This window comes from Colius striatus, chromosome 10 (genome assembly GCF_028858725.1).
Source record: "Colius striatus isolate bColStr4 chromosome 10, bColStr4.1.hap1, whole genome shotgun sequence".
NCBI classification, from domain to species: Eukaryota; Metazoa; Chordata; class Aves; order Coliiformes; family Coliidae; genus Colius; species Colius striatus.
In genome coordinates, this window is record NC_084768.1 from 4193420 (window position 1) to 4208573 (window position 15154).

At 42.9% G+C, this 15154-nt stretch overlaps 1 protein-coding gene across 4 annotated transcripts; it reads right to left on the bottom strand.

Moving 5' to 3' along the window:
* Nucleotides 1-630: 630 nt before the first annotated feature.
* On the bottom strand, nt 631-11178 carry DEPDC1 (DEP domain containing 1). Of its 4 annotated transcripts, none has more exons than XM_062003511.1 (12): nt 11131-11178; nt 10166-10431; nt 9388-9538; nt 8281-8399; nt 7750-7880; nt 7382-7429; nt 5634-5774; nt 4292-5143; nt 3483-3655; nt 3186-3362; nt 2858-3043; nt 631-1333 (listed from the first exon to the last, which is right to left on the bottom strand). In XM_062003511.1, exons 1-12 carry the CDS (start codon nt 11176-11178, stop codon nt 1193-1195), a joined length of 2433 nt encoding a protein of 810 aa, XP_061859495.1. In that variant the 3' UTR covers nt 631-1192. The 4 variants fall into 4 exon arrangements, with proteins under 4 accessions (XP_061859495.1, XP_061859494.1, XP_061859497.1 ...); XM_062003510.1 differs by having other exon boundaries at nt 4292-5170; XM_062003513.1 differs by lacking the exon at nt 4292-5143.
* Nucleotides 11179-15154: the final 3976 nt, after the last annotated feature.

The window sequence follows — 15154 nt, forward strand, 5'->3', positions numbered from 1 at the left end:
CCTTAGAAGGCAACATTAAATAACATGGATCAAGAACTCTGAATAATGAGGGCAGTGCTTTGAAGGCTAAATCCTAAGAAATGTGAGCTGCTCACCTAATAAGTTGCTTAACTGGAACACATAAATAAATAAAGAGTTTATGCAACAGTAACAGCTGGAGAAAAACTAGAAGCAAGTTCAGGCAGATGCTGGATTTTAAAGAGCAGCTGGACACAGGGTTACAGTCACTGAACAACCAGCACCTGCTCTGAAAGCAAAACACTATCTGTGGGTTAAGTGGGGCTCAGCCTGGTTTTGCCTGTGCAAAGCCCTCCCTCTTGGGATGAAGAGCAAAATGACTGTAGGTTTTTCTTGTCTGGAGTGTATCTGCCTAAATCCTAGGCTGGGATCTCCTGAAGTGTTCTCTGTCAGAATGATGTAGATTTCTACTCTTGTAGGGGAATCTTGGACCCATCAAAATTAATAAACAATCCCCTAACTCTGGGGACAGAATGGGGAAATCATGTGTTTTCTGATTCTATTTGCTGCCACTTCATGTCCCAGCCAGCCCTTCTATCATTTTGAGAAGAAAAAGATGACATTTCACAGAAATAAATATACAGAAGCTTTAATACATTTTACAAAGGAGACAAACAGAAGCATCTCATGGAGTCAGAAAATCATTTATCGATGTTGAATTTCTGGCTTCCTTGGAACCAGCAGAACTAACCTTTAAGTTAGCTCACAAGTCAAGTAACATGGCTTTGTTTAAAGACTAATATTTTGAGAATATGAAGAAGGCACTTAATCACAAGACAGACATTTAAACCCCTACAAACTACAAAAAACAGCACAAATTCCTGAAGAGACAGTAAAAAAGTGACAGCAATATGCATATCCTTAGTTTCCCATATGAAAACCACATATAAATTTTTGGTTACTCATAGCTTCATACTTATTTTCACATTTAATTCACTGAGGACAATATATTGTAACAATCTGTAAACAGATAAATACTTCTTTCTCTCTTAGTCATTTAAAAGTTATCTGCACACAAAAAGAAGTTATTTTGGCAACTTTCAGCACTGTGTCCATGTAAACATTTCTTCCTTCTCCACACACAGCCACTCTCACACTTCTGTCGCAAGTGCCTTTTGGGAAATGGTCCCTCCATCCATCCATCAAATAAATAAGCAGCTGAAGTGTGGTGAAATTAATATCTTAGGCTGTGGAACCTTGGCTTTCTTAGGCTAAGCATTGGTGGTTTGATGGTAGGTTTGTTCTCAAATAGCATTGCTTCAGTTTCTGTAGTTGGAAACCTGTTCTGGTAGATGAGAGGGTATTCCTTCTGAAACTAGAAAACAGAAAAGCAAACCATAACTAAACACAGAACACCAAAGCCTCCAGCTGTGCAGGGCTGGAAGCTGAATGGCCTGGAAAGGATGCACAGCAGCAGGGACAGCAGGACCACCAGGATGGAAAGGAACTGCTGTGGCACTTGGCCAAAGCCCTTTGTGCTGAGGAGTTTGCAGCTGAGAAACGAGTCAAAGGGAAATTCTGTCAGGCACTTTGTCTTCTGTGAAAAGCAAAGCTTCTGATTGCATTTATTACCAAGGATTTTTAGGTGCTGTGACTGAACTAGTGCTGAGAGCCACCACTGTTCTAACAGCCAGGAGCTCCAGGCTGCAGTTGCTCACCACGCTGCCCAGCCAGCACTGGTGTCTCATGTGATGGTGCTGAGAATGCTGTCCTTCCACAGTTAGTGATAAATGTGTTTTACCTAAGTGGAAGCCAAGGTCCAGCAGATTTTGAAGGTATTCTCAGGAATGTCTACCATTGAACCAAGGGAGCTATTTTTCAATTCCTGCAAGAACATCTGCCTTCAGAGATGTGCTTTTGTCATTGTCCCCATTTCCTATGAAAAGCCTGGGAAAGCCAGCCAAAGCCCTCTGCTGATGGAGACAGCCCACAGAACACACCACCACTGGTAACTGTCTGGGTATACAATTTGGAGCTAACCCTCTAGAAAAGGCCACATGTTGGGCTTTCCCCAGTTCAAAGTATCAAAGCTGTGATTTATCATACCACAGCTACCTCAGCACAAATGGCAGGACAGCAACAACAGGGCCCTGGGAGTTTTAGAAACCGACTTTGCTATCACTTGGCCCTTTCCATGCAAGCTGCTTCTGGATTTTGAGGGAACTCACCAAAAAGTTAGATTTTATTTCCTTCCTCCCCATTTCACCTGCTGAAAGTGCTGTTGCATATCACTTCTTACTGCTTGCTTAGTCCAAGTTTTAACAGACCATAATTAACTACTCCCCTTTGCATGCAGGGAGTTTCAATGAACTTAAGGCCAGTCTTCACTTCTACAGGACCAGAAAGTTTTCACCACACATACAAAAGCTGGTGTTGCAGAAGCTGGGGGAGGGACACCCAAGAGAAAGAAATGTGCTTGCACCAAAAAGCTGCTTTCTCAAATTTGAGTCACAAGACTCACTTAGGAGATTGCAGGACAAGTACAATTCCATTCAATGGGTCTGAAATACTTGCCACAGATTTTCAAAGAAGAAAAACCCTGCAGTACTGAATCTTGCCAGCACTGCTGTATTTTAGCTTCAGTATTAGGCAACACATTAGTAGGCCTCAGAAGTGCCAGATAATCTTGAACAACGTACACATTACAAAACACAAAGTTAAGTCCACGGAAAAGAGTGTTTCACAACTGTCAGAGAGCTTGGCCTCACTGCCTTTATCACCTATTGATGTGAAGCCCACCTATGGCATTCTAGGTGGGCAGTACACCACAAGAAACCCCTCTAGAATTGTAGCACGTGTTAGTGAACTGAGAGCAGTATCTCAGAATGATTTTTCTTACCTGTTTTAACTTTTTCTTTTTTTCTTTCACAGACAAGTTTTTATCTTTGATGATGTTCTCCAGGAGCTCTGCCACTGCAGCTTGAGAGGTAGAAACCTTCTGCTCTTCAAACTCCTGAGGAGTTATCTGTTTGCAGTACGAATACGTTGGCAGTATGGCACAAATTTCTTCCTCTGCATATTTGCACTGAAAGAAGAGTTGAAGAGGAGGTCTGGCATTCACTTCAATAGTTATGTACTATTTCAGTAAGAAGACACCTAAAAAACATCCAACTAACTTCCAGGGGCATCGCAAGCCACAGAGACATCACTTCCCTCATGCCACCCACCTGAGCCATCTTCACGTATTCAATGTGATCTCGCACTGCAACCTGCAGGTAAGTTGGCACTTTAAATATCTCTTGTTGATGGTCCATGAGAAATGAAACCAGTCGTGTAGAAAGTAGCTCATCGAGATCTACTTCTTCTGCACAGCAGAGCACGCACCGAGAAAACGTCTGTATCATCTGCAAGAGTTGAGCAGATCGTTAGCACGGGAAGCTGAGGGACTTGCCTTGTTTCCAGGCTACACAGTGAGCTTTAATGTTCTTAAAACAACAGCTGTGCCGCCCTGCCGAGTCTCTTACCAAGGAACGCGTGCCCATGGCATCGTGCAGCCGTGGCATGTCAACGTTCTCACTGATGCGGGAGATCATACGCATGAGGAGCTGAAGCTTTCTACGGTTTGGTGGCGGAAGCAACAAACAACATATCTGTAGTGCTTCAACGGCAATTCTTTCTAGATGAGGCTGAAGGAGATCTCCAGGGAAATAAAGACAGCCCTCATTAAGATCTGAACTAACCTTCAGGATATTTCTATCTCAGTACAAGAAATGTCTTTTTCCAATGATGAAAGGCTTTGCAGGGATCAGCTGGAACTTAGCAGATAGTGCTATGGCCTTTTTTGCATGGTCATCTTCAGCTTGTTTCATAATGATAGACTAGTGCCATTAGATCATAACTATGATAAACCAGTACCATTAAGATAATCATGCAATTAAGAAATTACACTAATGTTATTGCCAAAAGTATTTCCAGAAAATGCATTTCAAAGACCAGAAAAAGACATCTCCAACAGGCACTCTGTACAAACTCCCTGCCTGGCTCTTAGTGCCTAGGACAGAACTGCTTATCACTTACCTGAACAGAAGGGTGAACTATTGACACATCAAGTTTAAGACTCCAAAGATACTGCACGCTGCTATTTGTTAGTGGAGGCACAAAGGGCGACCTTTACACAGTGCAGTTTAGCAACCAGAACTCTTTAAGAGCCCACAGATCATGTTATATGTTGTTATACCAAAAACCCTAGCAACAGTGCCAAAGGTTAAGGAGGCAGAGATTAGTCAGGGAACACAATAAGCCCATACAAACATGCTTTAGAAAGCCATCTTACTTTGCGTGCCAGCCAACAAATAAGAAGAGTGAGTGAAAGAGCATTCTGAGAGTTCTGTGGTACTTTTGCAGAGTCTCTTTTTGATGGTGATATCAGACACCTCAGTCCTTGTGTCCACTGCAGTAGCCAGGCCAAAGGTACTTGGTTTTCTCTGCCCACAAAGTTGAGACCTTGGCTTTACTGTGATTTCAGCAACTGGTACATTAATGCTAGTGCAACTTTTTGAGTTCTTCTTGCCAAGTAAACTCAGAGACTTGCACATCTGTGTCGATGTGTGATTTTCAGTAAACAGCTCTTGATCACGAAGAGTTGAGACAGACACTGTCTTGATATCATGGGTTTGGTTTTGACATGTATTATCAAAACCCACCTCCAATACAGAATCAGCTTTATGCTCATTGGGTAGTGATTGTTTTCTATTTCTTGTTCTCAGGACAGTGTTCACATGCCTTTGCCAAAGGGAATCGAATTCTCCTTTATTACATTGAACTGAGGCAGTATCTCCAATCCTTTCCAAAGAGTAACACCTTGTCCTAAATGTTTGAGGTGGATCTCGTTCATTCCTGAAAGCTGAAAGATTCTGACAGCTTCCTCCCATAGGATGATCAGCACTACCTTGTTTCTGTGTCAGTTTATATTGCTGAAATCTCTTTGCACATTGTTTTTGAGCAGTTAGCTCTTCCGAAGGGGACTTCTTGGAAGTTACACGTTCTTTCCATTTTTTATCAGGCTCTTTGCAAACCAGGCTTAGAAGAAGACATTCAGTTGACTTGAAAGAGTTCAAGTGAAGAATTTTTGAAGGTTGTGGGTGACACTGGTCATCTTGGACAGAACGTTTTCCACTGCATATATCTGGAATTATCATGTAGCCACACATAACTATCAGAAAATGAAATATAAATTAAGATGCAAGTGGTATGAAAACAAGTTCAGAAAGAACTACAGTTGCTAACTGAACAGAGAAGACAACAAATATAAGACACGAATTTATAGTCAACTTGGTTAGTAAAATTAAGCTCAGTCCAAAAGCAATCTAACAAGATAATGGCAACCAACATGCAAGAACAAAGACAGTTAACACACTGCAATAGTGAGGAACAGACAAGAACCAGCACATATTTTTAAATGATGGTTATTGTACATTCAGGATGTTAGCTTAGATAGCAATCTTGATGAGACAATTCAATTAATACTGCAATACAGAATGACAGCATTGATGATCTTCCTCAAGTTCAAATTGCCACATTGATTAGGGGGCTAAAGTCTGCTTTGAATTGCAGATTTGCTCCCCAGCTGATATAAACTCATAGCTTGCACTGGTTATTTCCCAGTTCATACATACCTAAAATATTAACAAAAAGTTCATAGTATTCAAAAGTAAGTAATGGCTCAGGGAGACTGAGAAAGTAATCGGCAACCGTTCGGAACACATCCCGTTCAAACCCACTGTAAGTTGCTTGGCTCATGTCATTATTTCTAGGCCCTAAAGAGGTGAAGAAGAAACAGTCACAAAAGAAGTCACAATTCCATTCTAAAAGACATTAAAAAGAAATCACCATAAGTTTATTCTCGTAGGAATGTCTGTTTCACAAGAAACAATCATGTCAGGGATACACAGATACTTTGTTCAGCTCAGCACTGTATCATTTGTAAGCAAAAATGATGCAAAATAGTCTATGTAAAAATCAACAGCACTATTAGTACCACATGCATCTGCTACAGCACATGCTGAGGAACAAAACCACTCCTTTATTAGCCAGAGAATCCATGTCAGGCTGAACCATTAGAAACTGAACTTCATTAAGTGCACAGTGAAAGTATCTCTTGTTTTTCCCCATTGTGTGAGGACTTGTGTTAATTATATTACTCCACAGTAAACATTTTCCCAGTAGTTCCAAGGCAGTTGCTCAAGTACATGTAACCCTGATGCCTTAGATAACTGATTCTTCTTTTCTGAAGTTGAAGACAACAATCATCATGCCTTTCTCAAGTTTACATTAGGCAAATACACAAACAAACCAGAAGCAGTCAGTTTTTTGTAAGCTGTAACCACTTGCAGTTTGGTTGTTTGATATTTCACACATTAACACCAAAACAAGGGATGTCTGCAGACAATGAGAGCTCAGTTGTTACAAAACATGTTTAACAGCTAAGATGTCCAACTTTAAAATTCAAATCTCATTACTAAGCAGCGATGCTAGACATTGAAGGGCTTCATTCTCCACAGCTGAGCTGTAACTATAAAAAGGGTCTTACTGGGTTTTATGTAGAAAATAGCTAGGAGAAAAAGGCAGGGAAGCCAATAAGGAGGTACCAGAGAAGCTATACTCCAAGTGCAGAAACACGAGCAGAAGTCTTCCTTCTGTTGTCACCACAAACTGAGTAGACTATGAAGCTGACTACACAAGACTGCTTTTATCTCCAATCCTTTGCAAACTTTTGATTTCTTCCAAGACAAATAAAAACCCATCTATAGCTTTCCATGAACTGGCCTCTCTGGTTTAATATGAAATGTAGGAAGCATTTTAATCCAGCTCAAGGCCAGTAACTGGAAAAATCTCTTTACGCCTGAAAAACTGCATGAGGAGAAACCACACACAGGTTTTGCTCAGCCACTCAAGTTCCCTCCCTCCCTCTTTGTTAGTAGGAATTATATTTGTGAAAAATAGGCCTCAACTTTTTCCCGGCCTCTGACAGTATGCTTGCACTGAAAGCTTACAGAGGTTAATTCATTCTCTTGTACATTCCTTGAAGTCTTTCCTCTTCCACTAACAGAACCTGTTCATATTGCCTGCAATTTGTATGCAGAATCAGATGATGGGAGTTAGAAGTGGGATAACCAGCTTGACTGCTAAAGGACTGGTGTCTCGACTACCTGAAATAAAACATCTTTAACATGTGTTAACTGTTTTAAGTTACGTTTCTGTGCAAGAGTTTGATATGAATTGCTTTCATTGCTTTCAATCAAAGGTATTTAAGATGGTTTGAATTTGCACAACAAAACATCACAATTGGTCTTAACATGACAGTGTATTTCACTTTGAGCTTTCAACGAAAGTTTCTGAACTTAAGAGCTGTTCTGTGACTTACAGTACGCGAGGCATTTCATTGCTGACAACACCCAGTGAGGGAGATCTTCTGAAATGAACAAACAAGCCCTTACTTATACACAACCCCAAACACTTGATAACCAACACAAATAATGTCACACGTATTAAATAATACCTTAATACAAAAGATCAAGTTTAAAACTAGTTTTAAATGTTGGTACATTTGTAATTTAAAAGTGAACGTAATACAGCTACAAAACCTTCTAGACAAATACACTGAACTGCACTCTGCTTTGGGAAAAAAGGGTAAATGACAGACTGTGAAACATATTACTGTAATTATCATTTGTTTGTTGTTATGACACCATCTAGAATTTTTAAGCAAAACTGGAAGAACAAAGCTCTTACCTGATTTGTCCTGCAAAATAACAACACCGTGTTTGCTTGTGTTGGTCATATTGTATATGACATACTCTGGAACTATATGAGTTGGCTGCAAAACTTCTTCCAGAGATGGGAGGCCTAAGATGGTTTGCAAACTGTGGGAAAGAGGAGAGCAGACGTTGTGTAAAAGGTTTGCTAGCAATGAATGCAAACAAGCTCTTCCCATGTCTATTCAAACACCAGTTACTTGACAAGCTAGCTGCAGCTTAACAACTTCTCACTTCCGTAACAGTTTGAGGACATACTTTTTGCTACACCAAATAATAAAAACCAGTAAGAAAGAGCCTCTCTGGTACTTCAAATACACTTATGATACCAGCAACAACCCAATGTTAAGCAGTACAGTAGCAGGTTTATGTAAACAAGAGTTAGGAAAAGCCATTCAACTTACAATATAAAACATTTTTGTAAAGTTTGCAAGCCCCAATCTTGATGGGGCCATTACACACCCAAAGCACACATACAGGGAAGTACTTTTTACAATGCATTGCTTACTGTATTAGAATTATATTTCTCCAAGTTTCTTGCACATATTCCTCGCTTATTTCCTTCCTGTGCAATGTCTCTTCTTTGTTTTCCTCTCTTTTATCTGGTTTTGCTTTTTCTAGGTTGTCCTGCAAATGAGTAGTTTAGAGCATACAATAAACGAGTCTCTTATGAAAACTCAAAATTAAGTAAAAATTGCTCTAAAAAGTATAGAGCTTCCTGCAGAACATTCCATTCCAAAGCATCATCCAGGGAGTAACCTCAACAGTCTCAGCACTCAAATGTAAGAGTAGCCAACTAGAAAGCAAAGGGGGATGCTATAAAAAAAAGAGACCTGATCAATTCAGAAGTCAGAATTTAAACAACAAACACATGAAATCCAAATGCATCAGTAGGCAAAGTGTTCTCCTTTAGGATCACATCTATAATCAGAAAGTGTGCACACACACACACAAATCTGAAAAGAATAAAGGGCCACACCCTCCCATTCAATCTTTTTCATGAAGTTTGCAGAACAGTTAAATAATTTGTGCTTTAATTTGTGCCTTTTACTTGTCATTAATGAAAAAACAAGTAATTTATACAAGGACTGTTGTACTGCTTTCAGCTCTGGGCCCCCCGAGGACATGGAGCTGTTAGAGCAAGTCCAGAGGAGGCCATAAATACAGTAATGTAGTGATAGGACAAGGGTTAATGGCTTCAAACTGAAAGAGGGGAGACTGAGATATTAAGAAGCTCTTCTCTGTGAGGGTGGTGAGGCTGTGGCACTGGTTGCCCAGAGAAGTCAATCCCTTTCATTTGCTGACAGCAAATGTTGGAGTTCTGACTGAATATTTATGGACTACTTCACATTTATTTTTGGACATACAAGAAAAGAAACAGCACATGTCACCAAGACACTTTGTTATGGAGCACAGCAGCACCTCTCTGTCATATCTACAGAAATGTTCTGTTTCACTAACTAGAAGTACCCACTGACTCATTTTTTGGCTAGAAGGGAAGATGACAGAACAGAATGGTGGCACTGAAAGATGATTGCTTCTAGGTGGGTTGTTTTTAACAATGAAGTAGTTACATGGCAACTAGAGTTATGTAAGAAACACATTAAGTTATTACCAGAGCCTGGAGTAACTCATGTTTTTTAAAAGTTCTCCTGGATAAATGTGTCAGTTTAAAAGGTTTTTCTTTGTCTCTAGAGAAGTTTTCCGAGTTCTCTTTTAGTGGACACGAGCTTGGTAGAGGTTTAACTGGAGATGTTGAAGGAAATCTGCAATAAATAGGAGACATGTTCAATACATTTAGAGTAGAGTAGAAAAATAAGAAGTCAGTTAACTAAAATGATACCCTATAGAGTGATCCTGTAAGATTCTGGAAAGATTAAGCAACACAAGAAGAAAAATAACATTTTCTCTGCAGAAAACTGTTTAACATTATCATGGTATAAAATAGCTTTGGGCTACTTTCCTTGATCCCAAAGTCAGGTTGAAGATAGTCAGATACTTATACAGCAGAACAGAATTTGAGAAGCAAGGGCCATTAATCTAAGAACTTAGGAAAGACTGTTTCCCACTTAGACAAGAGCAGTAATGGGACTGGCAGCACAGCACGCAGCTACTGCAATCACTTCTCTGTGGCTCCTCTCCAGTGCACGTGAGTGCAGCACACATGCCACCAAAAAGCCTGGACAGGCAGAAGCAAGAGAACAGCCCCCAGCACACAGATTGTACAGTCCCTGCTGCAGGCCAGAGGACAGTGAAACTGTGAGTGGAGGAAATCCATGCTAATAATTCCTTTTTGATCCAAAGCAAGGTCATTTATGAGAATCTGTGCATTAAGGTTTTTAAAGAACGTTCTTAGCCCAAAGAGCTCTGTTCACTGCTCCTCACGTCCATACCTGTAGAGTACACCGTTGTCTTCTAAATTTTCAGAGCCCCATCTCCCTTTGATATCTTCAATGACATGATTCTTGAGAAACTTTCTTAATAACTGGACAGTCTGCTGCCTAGTAACTTCAGGACCAAAGTTACTGTTACTTCTTAATACTTCATGGAGCCAGTCTACAGCTTCTGCTGCAGTAAAGCAGCTCCCGTGTTTTCTGAAGTGCTGCCTGTGTTTCCTCAGTGGCATGCCTGCTCGGAAGTACTTTGTAATTTCATTCCACTGGAAACAAAACACCAGTAAGTAAAAGCCTGAAGCTGATCGTTACTTATCAATTAAAACAAGACTACATTAAAAAGCATATAAATGCAATCACATTAATACTAATAAATATTGATAGCTATGATCAAATAGGGTATGTTAGTACAGAAATGTTAAAGTTCAGATTAGAAATATGTAATATGTTTCACTTCAGTTTTTATATCACTCTTCTATAGCTGAAAATAGAGTTCTGCAAACATAACGAGTTTTATTAAGCAGGTCTGCCCATGCCCCGTCAAACCCCAGCCTCCCAGTTTGCAGGCTCTCCCGCAGGAGATGCATTCGGCTGTTTTAAACGACTCTCTCCCGTCCCCACGTCCTCGCACAGTGAGATGTCACACAGTAATCAGGAGGCTGCTGTTACTAAGCTGTCGCCCAAGGAGCCGGGAGACGCGGGGAGCGCGGGTGACAGCGGCACCAACGCGGCACTCGGACAGCGGCGAGCGCGGGCACCGCCGGAGTCCGGCAGCTACAGGCCGCTGCGGGTACGCCGGACACGGACCGCGGGGCCTTGCAGGAGTCACACTCGTGCTCTACCCGCGGGACAGGCCCGGGCGTCACGGCAGCAGCCGACTGATCCTCCCTCCCACAAACCCGCACCGAGCCAGCCCCAGAACCAGAGCCCGCCCCAGGCCACCTGCCCCTGCCCAGCATCCTCACCAGCTTGGTGGCGCGGTAGGGCCCGGGCCCGGGCGGCCGGCTCGCCATGGCGCTCGGCTCGGCTCAGCGCCCCGCGGCCGCCGGGGCGGCCCCCGCCCCGCCACGCCCCGGCCAACGGCCGCTCCGCTCCGCCGCCCCGCCACGCCCCGGCCAACGGCCGCTCCGCCGCCGCCCCGCCACGCCCCGGCCAACGGCCGCTCCGCTCCGCCGCCCCGCCACGCGCCGGCCAACGGCCGCTCCGCCGCGCCGCGGTTTGAACGAGCTGCGCGAGCCGCCGGCGGCAGCGGATTGGCCGGGGCGGGCGGGCGCGTGCCGCCTGACGTGACGCGGGAGCGGCTGAGGGGAGGGGCTGGCGCGGCGCCCCAGCCTGTGCCCGCCCCGCAGCCGAGAGTCGGGGCTGCCGAGGTTCCTCGGTCCTTTACGGTTTAGTTCGCTGTTTTCGCCCCGTGGCTTGGGCTGCAGCTCAGCTGTCCCGGAGGGCGCCTCGCCGCCCCGCCCCGCCCCGCAGCAGCCCGCGCGATGGCTGAGGTACCTGCCTTCGCTGCGGGCACCGAGGAGCAGAAGGTGGTAGAGGCCGTGTACAGGCACATGCAACAGCCGCAGGTCAGTCCTGAACACCTTGCATCTCAGAAACGCGCCTTGGTTATTGGTTAAGGGAAAACAGCCAACTCGTTATGTGACTTAACTCGGTTTTCAGAGCCTTTTCACAGGCAACACTTGGAGAGGCAGGTGTGGCTTACACGTTCCTTGGGTCTTGTGAGACCAGCACACAACTCCCTGAACACAAACGCTGTTTCCAGAACAAAGCCCGTTCTTTCAACTACTCTGTGTCATCCTGGGGTTTTCCTACAGATACCACTGTACGGGGGACCGTGTCCCCACCACAAAAAAGCAAACAAAAAACAGCCCCAACAAGCAACTTTGCAAACATGCAATAGCACAGCTTTTGCTGAAGTGTTTGCTTGGTTGGCAGTCGCGGTTTTTTAGTGGGTTTTTTTTTCCTCATTGCCTGTAGACCAAGTATGCTTGTGACCTGGGAGCTATAAATACCCCATGAGTGTTTTATTTCATCTTGGTAGAGCCATCTGTTGCTCAGACATTTTAGGTTCATCAGTTAAGCTATCATAAAGACAAAAACCTCAGGCACTTTTATAAGAAGGGATAAAAACTTCACTGCTGTGACAAAACACATCACCATAACAAGCAGATTTAAGCAGCAAGACCCAAAGCTACAGTCCAGGGAAAAGAAAAGAACCAGAAAGCCAAAGCACCGAAACATATAGTCAGTTAGGACTAGAGCAGCACTCCAAAAACCAGCTTTTCAGCTACATACCCTGCTAAGGGAGGGAAAGTCTGTTCAGCTTAATCAAGTGGTTGCAGTAGTCAGTCAAAGCTGGCTCCCAGTGTCACATCTGTGGACTGGAGCACAGGCTGGCTGGCAAGCCAGCGCTTGTGACGTAGGAGTCAGGTAGCACACAATTCAGTGAAGCTCTGTTATTTCACTGACATTTTGCATCATATTAGAAGAAGAAAGATGTGTTCTCTCTCTAGATTAAAAAACTTTAGAGATGTTCTTCACCATGTACCTATTTCAACAACTCCCCTCCCAGTCTTTCTGACAAAATTGCCTGATGAGCAGTTGCCAAGGCAGAAAGTGGTATTGATTTTTCCAGTGACCCAGGCTCTAAACCTGTTCAAGAGTATAAATCAATTTAATGTTTGAGGGAAACCTCCACAAGTAAAACCTGCAGCAAGTGATGGCTACAACAGTTTCACTATGGATTGCTTCCTGTACACCCTCTCGCAGGTCGTTAAAAGAATTATAATGCTCGGTGTTATTTGCATTGAACCTACTGCATGTAGATGATCTAATAAATTTGGTAGAACTTTGTATCTTAGACCAAATTAAGAGATTTTAGGGACACGTCTGGCAAATACAGTAGAAGTGACAATTGAATACGCTGGGAAACATCACAGGCCATCTTCTTCATACTAGCGTCAGCAGGGTTATACTTCTATAGTTTAGAGTACTTGAACTAATTCCCTAGGAGATAAAAACCAGAGCTCTTTCTGCATTTGCAGTTCAATTTCAAGTCTACTCTTGCTTGTAGTTTTCCCTACTTAAAGAAAAATGACTACACAGAGGCAGGTGTTTGTGTTTTTATCACTGCACAGATGTGAATGCGTGCAATTGACCAGAAATATAAGCAGCCTTTGAAAGTTTATAAGCAGTCACTGAAAGTTTTCTTACAGCCACTTTTATGGCTTTACAATGAGATTTTCCTGTCTTCTCATGTTTGTGCTTCCTTTGTTCTTGTTAGAAAATACCCAATACCTCACACATACCTGTACAAATACCAGCTCAGCTGAATGATGGCAGAAGTACTTTGTCACACACAGAGTTCTGCAAGACATGTGAAGGAAAGTAACAGGAAGAGTAAAGCTTTATTTTTCTGCTTCCCATTTGTAATTGGTGTCTGCTACTAATAAGAGTAGAAAGTGAAATAAATAGAGATTAATAGAGTTCATTTAAAATGTCAAGGTAGGACTGTCCCTCTGGGTTATCTTTCACCGTGTATGTTACTAACTGAAAGCAGAGGTGTACGCTGTATGTCTTTGTTTTGCTGGTTTTAGACATAAGAATAAAGCTAATTGGAGGTACTTAATATTGATCTCCTGATATACAGTGCAGCTGAGGAACAGTCTTGTCCTTAAGTACAAATAGAAAGTGATTTTTAAAAGACACTAAATTGTGCTTGTGATAAAAGAAGCTTTCTGTATTTGTCATGAGGGCATGCAAATAGATATGCATTTCCAGTTACACAGTCCATGTGGTTTGCGAGGATGCTGCTGTAAATGGGGCATTTTCCCCCTTGGGTATGTTGCAGTGACCAGGGAACTGGAGCCTTGGCATGACTTGGCTGGCTACCTCTGCACAGACTGCACTCTTTGAGCTTCCAGTGGAAGCAAATGCAGCAACCTGTGTCCAAACCAACGCCTGCATCCCAAAACAGACACAATGCTTGTCCCCCTGGGACTTTGGCCCCTACATTTCTGACTTTAGCACAGCTACATATTGGTTTTGCTCTCTGATGAGGTAAAGCATCCAGGACTGCAGTAGCCACTGTGACAGTCCTGCTCTGGGACAGTGGGAATGGACAGAAGCCTCTAGGTGTGCTGCTGTAAGCGTGGTCAGTGGGAGAGCTGTGAGCGGGACCCCATGCAATGGCTGGAGGTACTCGGGGGGGTTTCAGCAGTGTGCTTTCTTAATGTGCTGCTGTTAGGCTTTCACACATGTCTCCACATTTGGAGTTTCGGGGGATAACTTTTATATTTGAAGTGGGTGAAGCAAATTGCCTGATATTTAGTGAAATGGAACAAGAACCATAAAGATGCGTGGCAGTTGAACGATGAGAGTCCTTATCGCAGAGTTCTCGTTATGTCATTGAGGTAACAGGGTAAGAACTCAGCTGTTTACATTTCCTGATGAAACAGTTAAGCTTTTTTTTCCCCCCAAGAACATTATGTATCATTCTTTGAGGATCTCAAACAGCGAGGGCTGGCTTTTGGGGTTTTTTGTGTAATGTGTAGTACAGGCTTTATAACAGCAACATTTTGTAGACCAAGAATCTAATTCAGGCAGGATGTGCCCAGGGGAAAATCCACATTGAAGACAAACTGCAGCAATTACCATCATTTCATTCCAATATATTTATTTTTCTGCAGAAAAGCAATTCTGTGGAATTTGCCAGCTTTCAGATAAAACCAATTCAGGTGATTTTCTGGTTTCTGGAGATGGAATGACTGCTTTTATAGTGACAGTGCTGATAACTTTTGGAAGGATGTGTGTGGGAAGAATAGAGAACAATGCTTGTGAAGGTTATCATGAAAATGTGTGTGTGAGAATTTGAGAGAAAAGAAGGATCTTGATTTGGAACCATATCTTTTCCTACTCTTGCTAAACTCTACCCCATGTAGAGTCGGTAGCTTGTGCCAAAAGCCACTCAGAGGGGAGGTTTTAGGC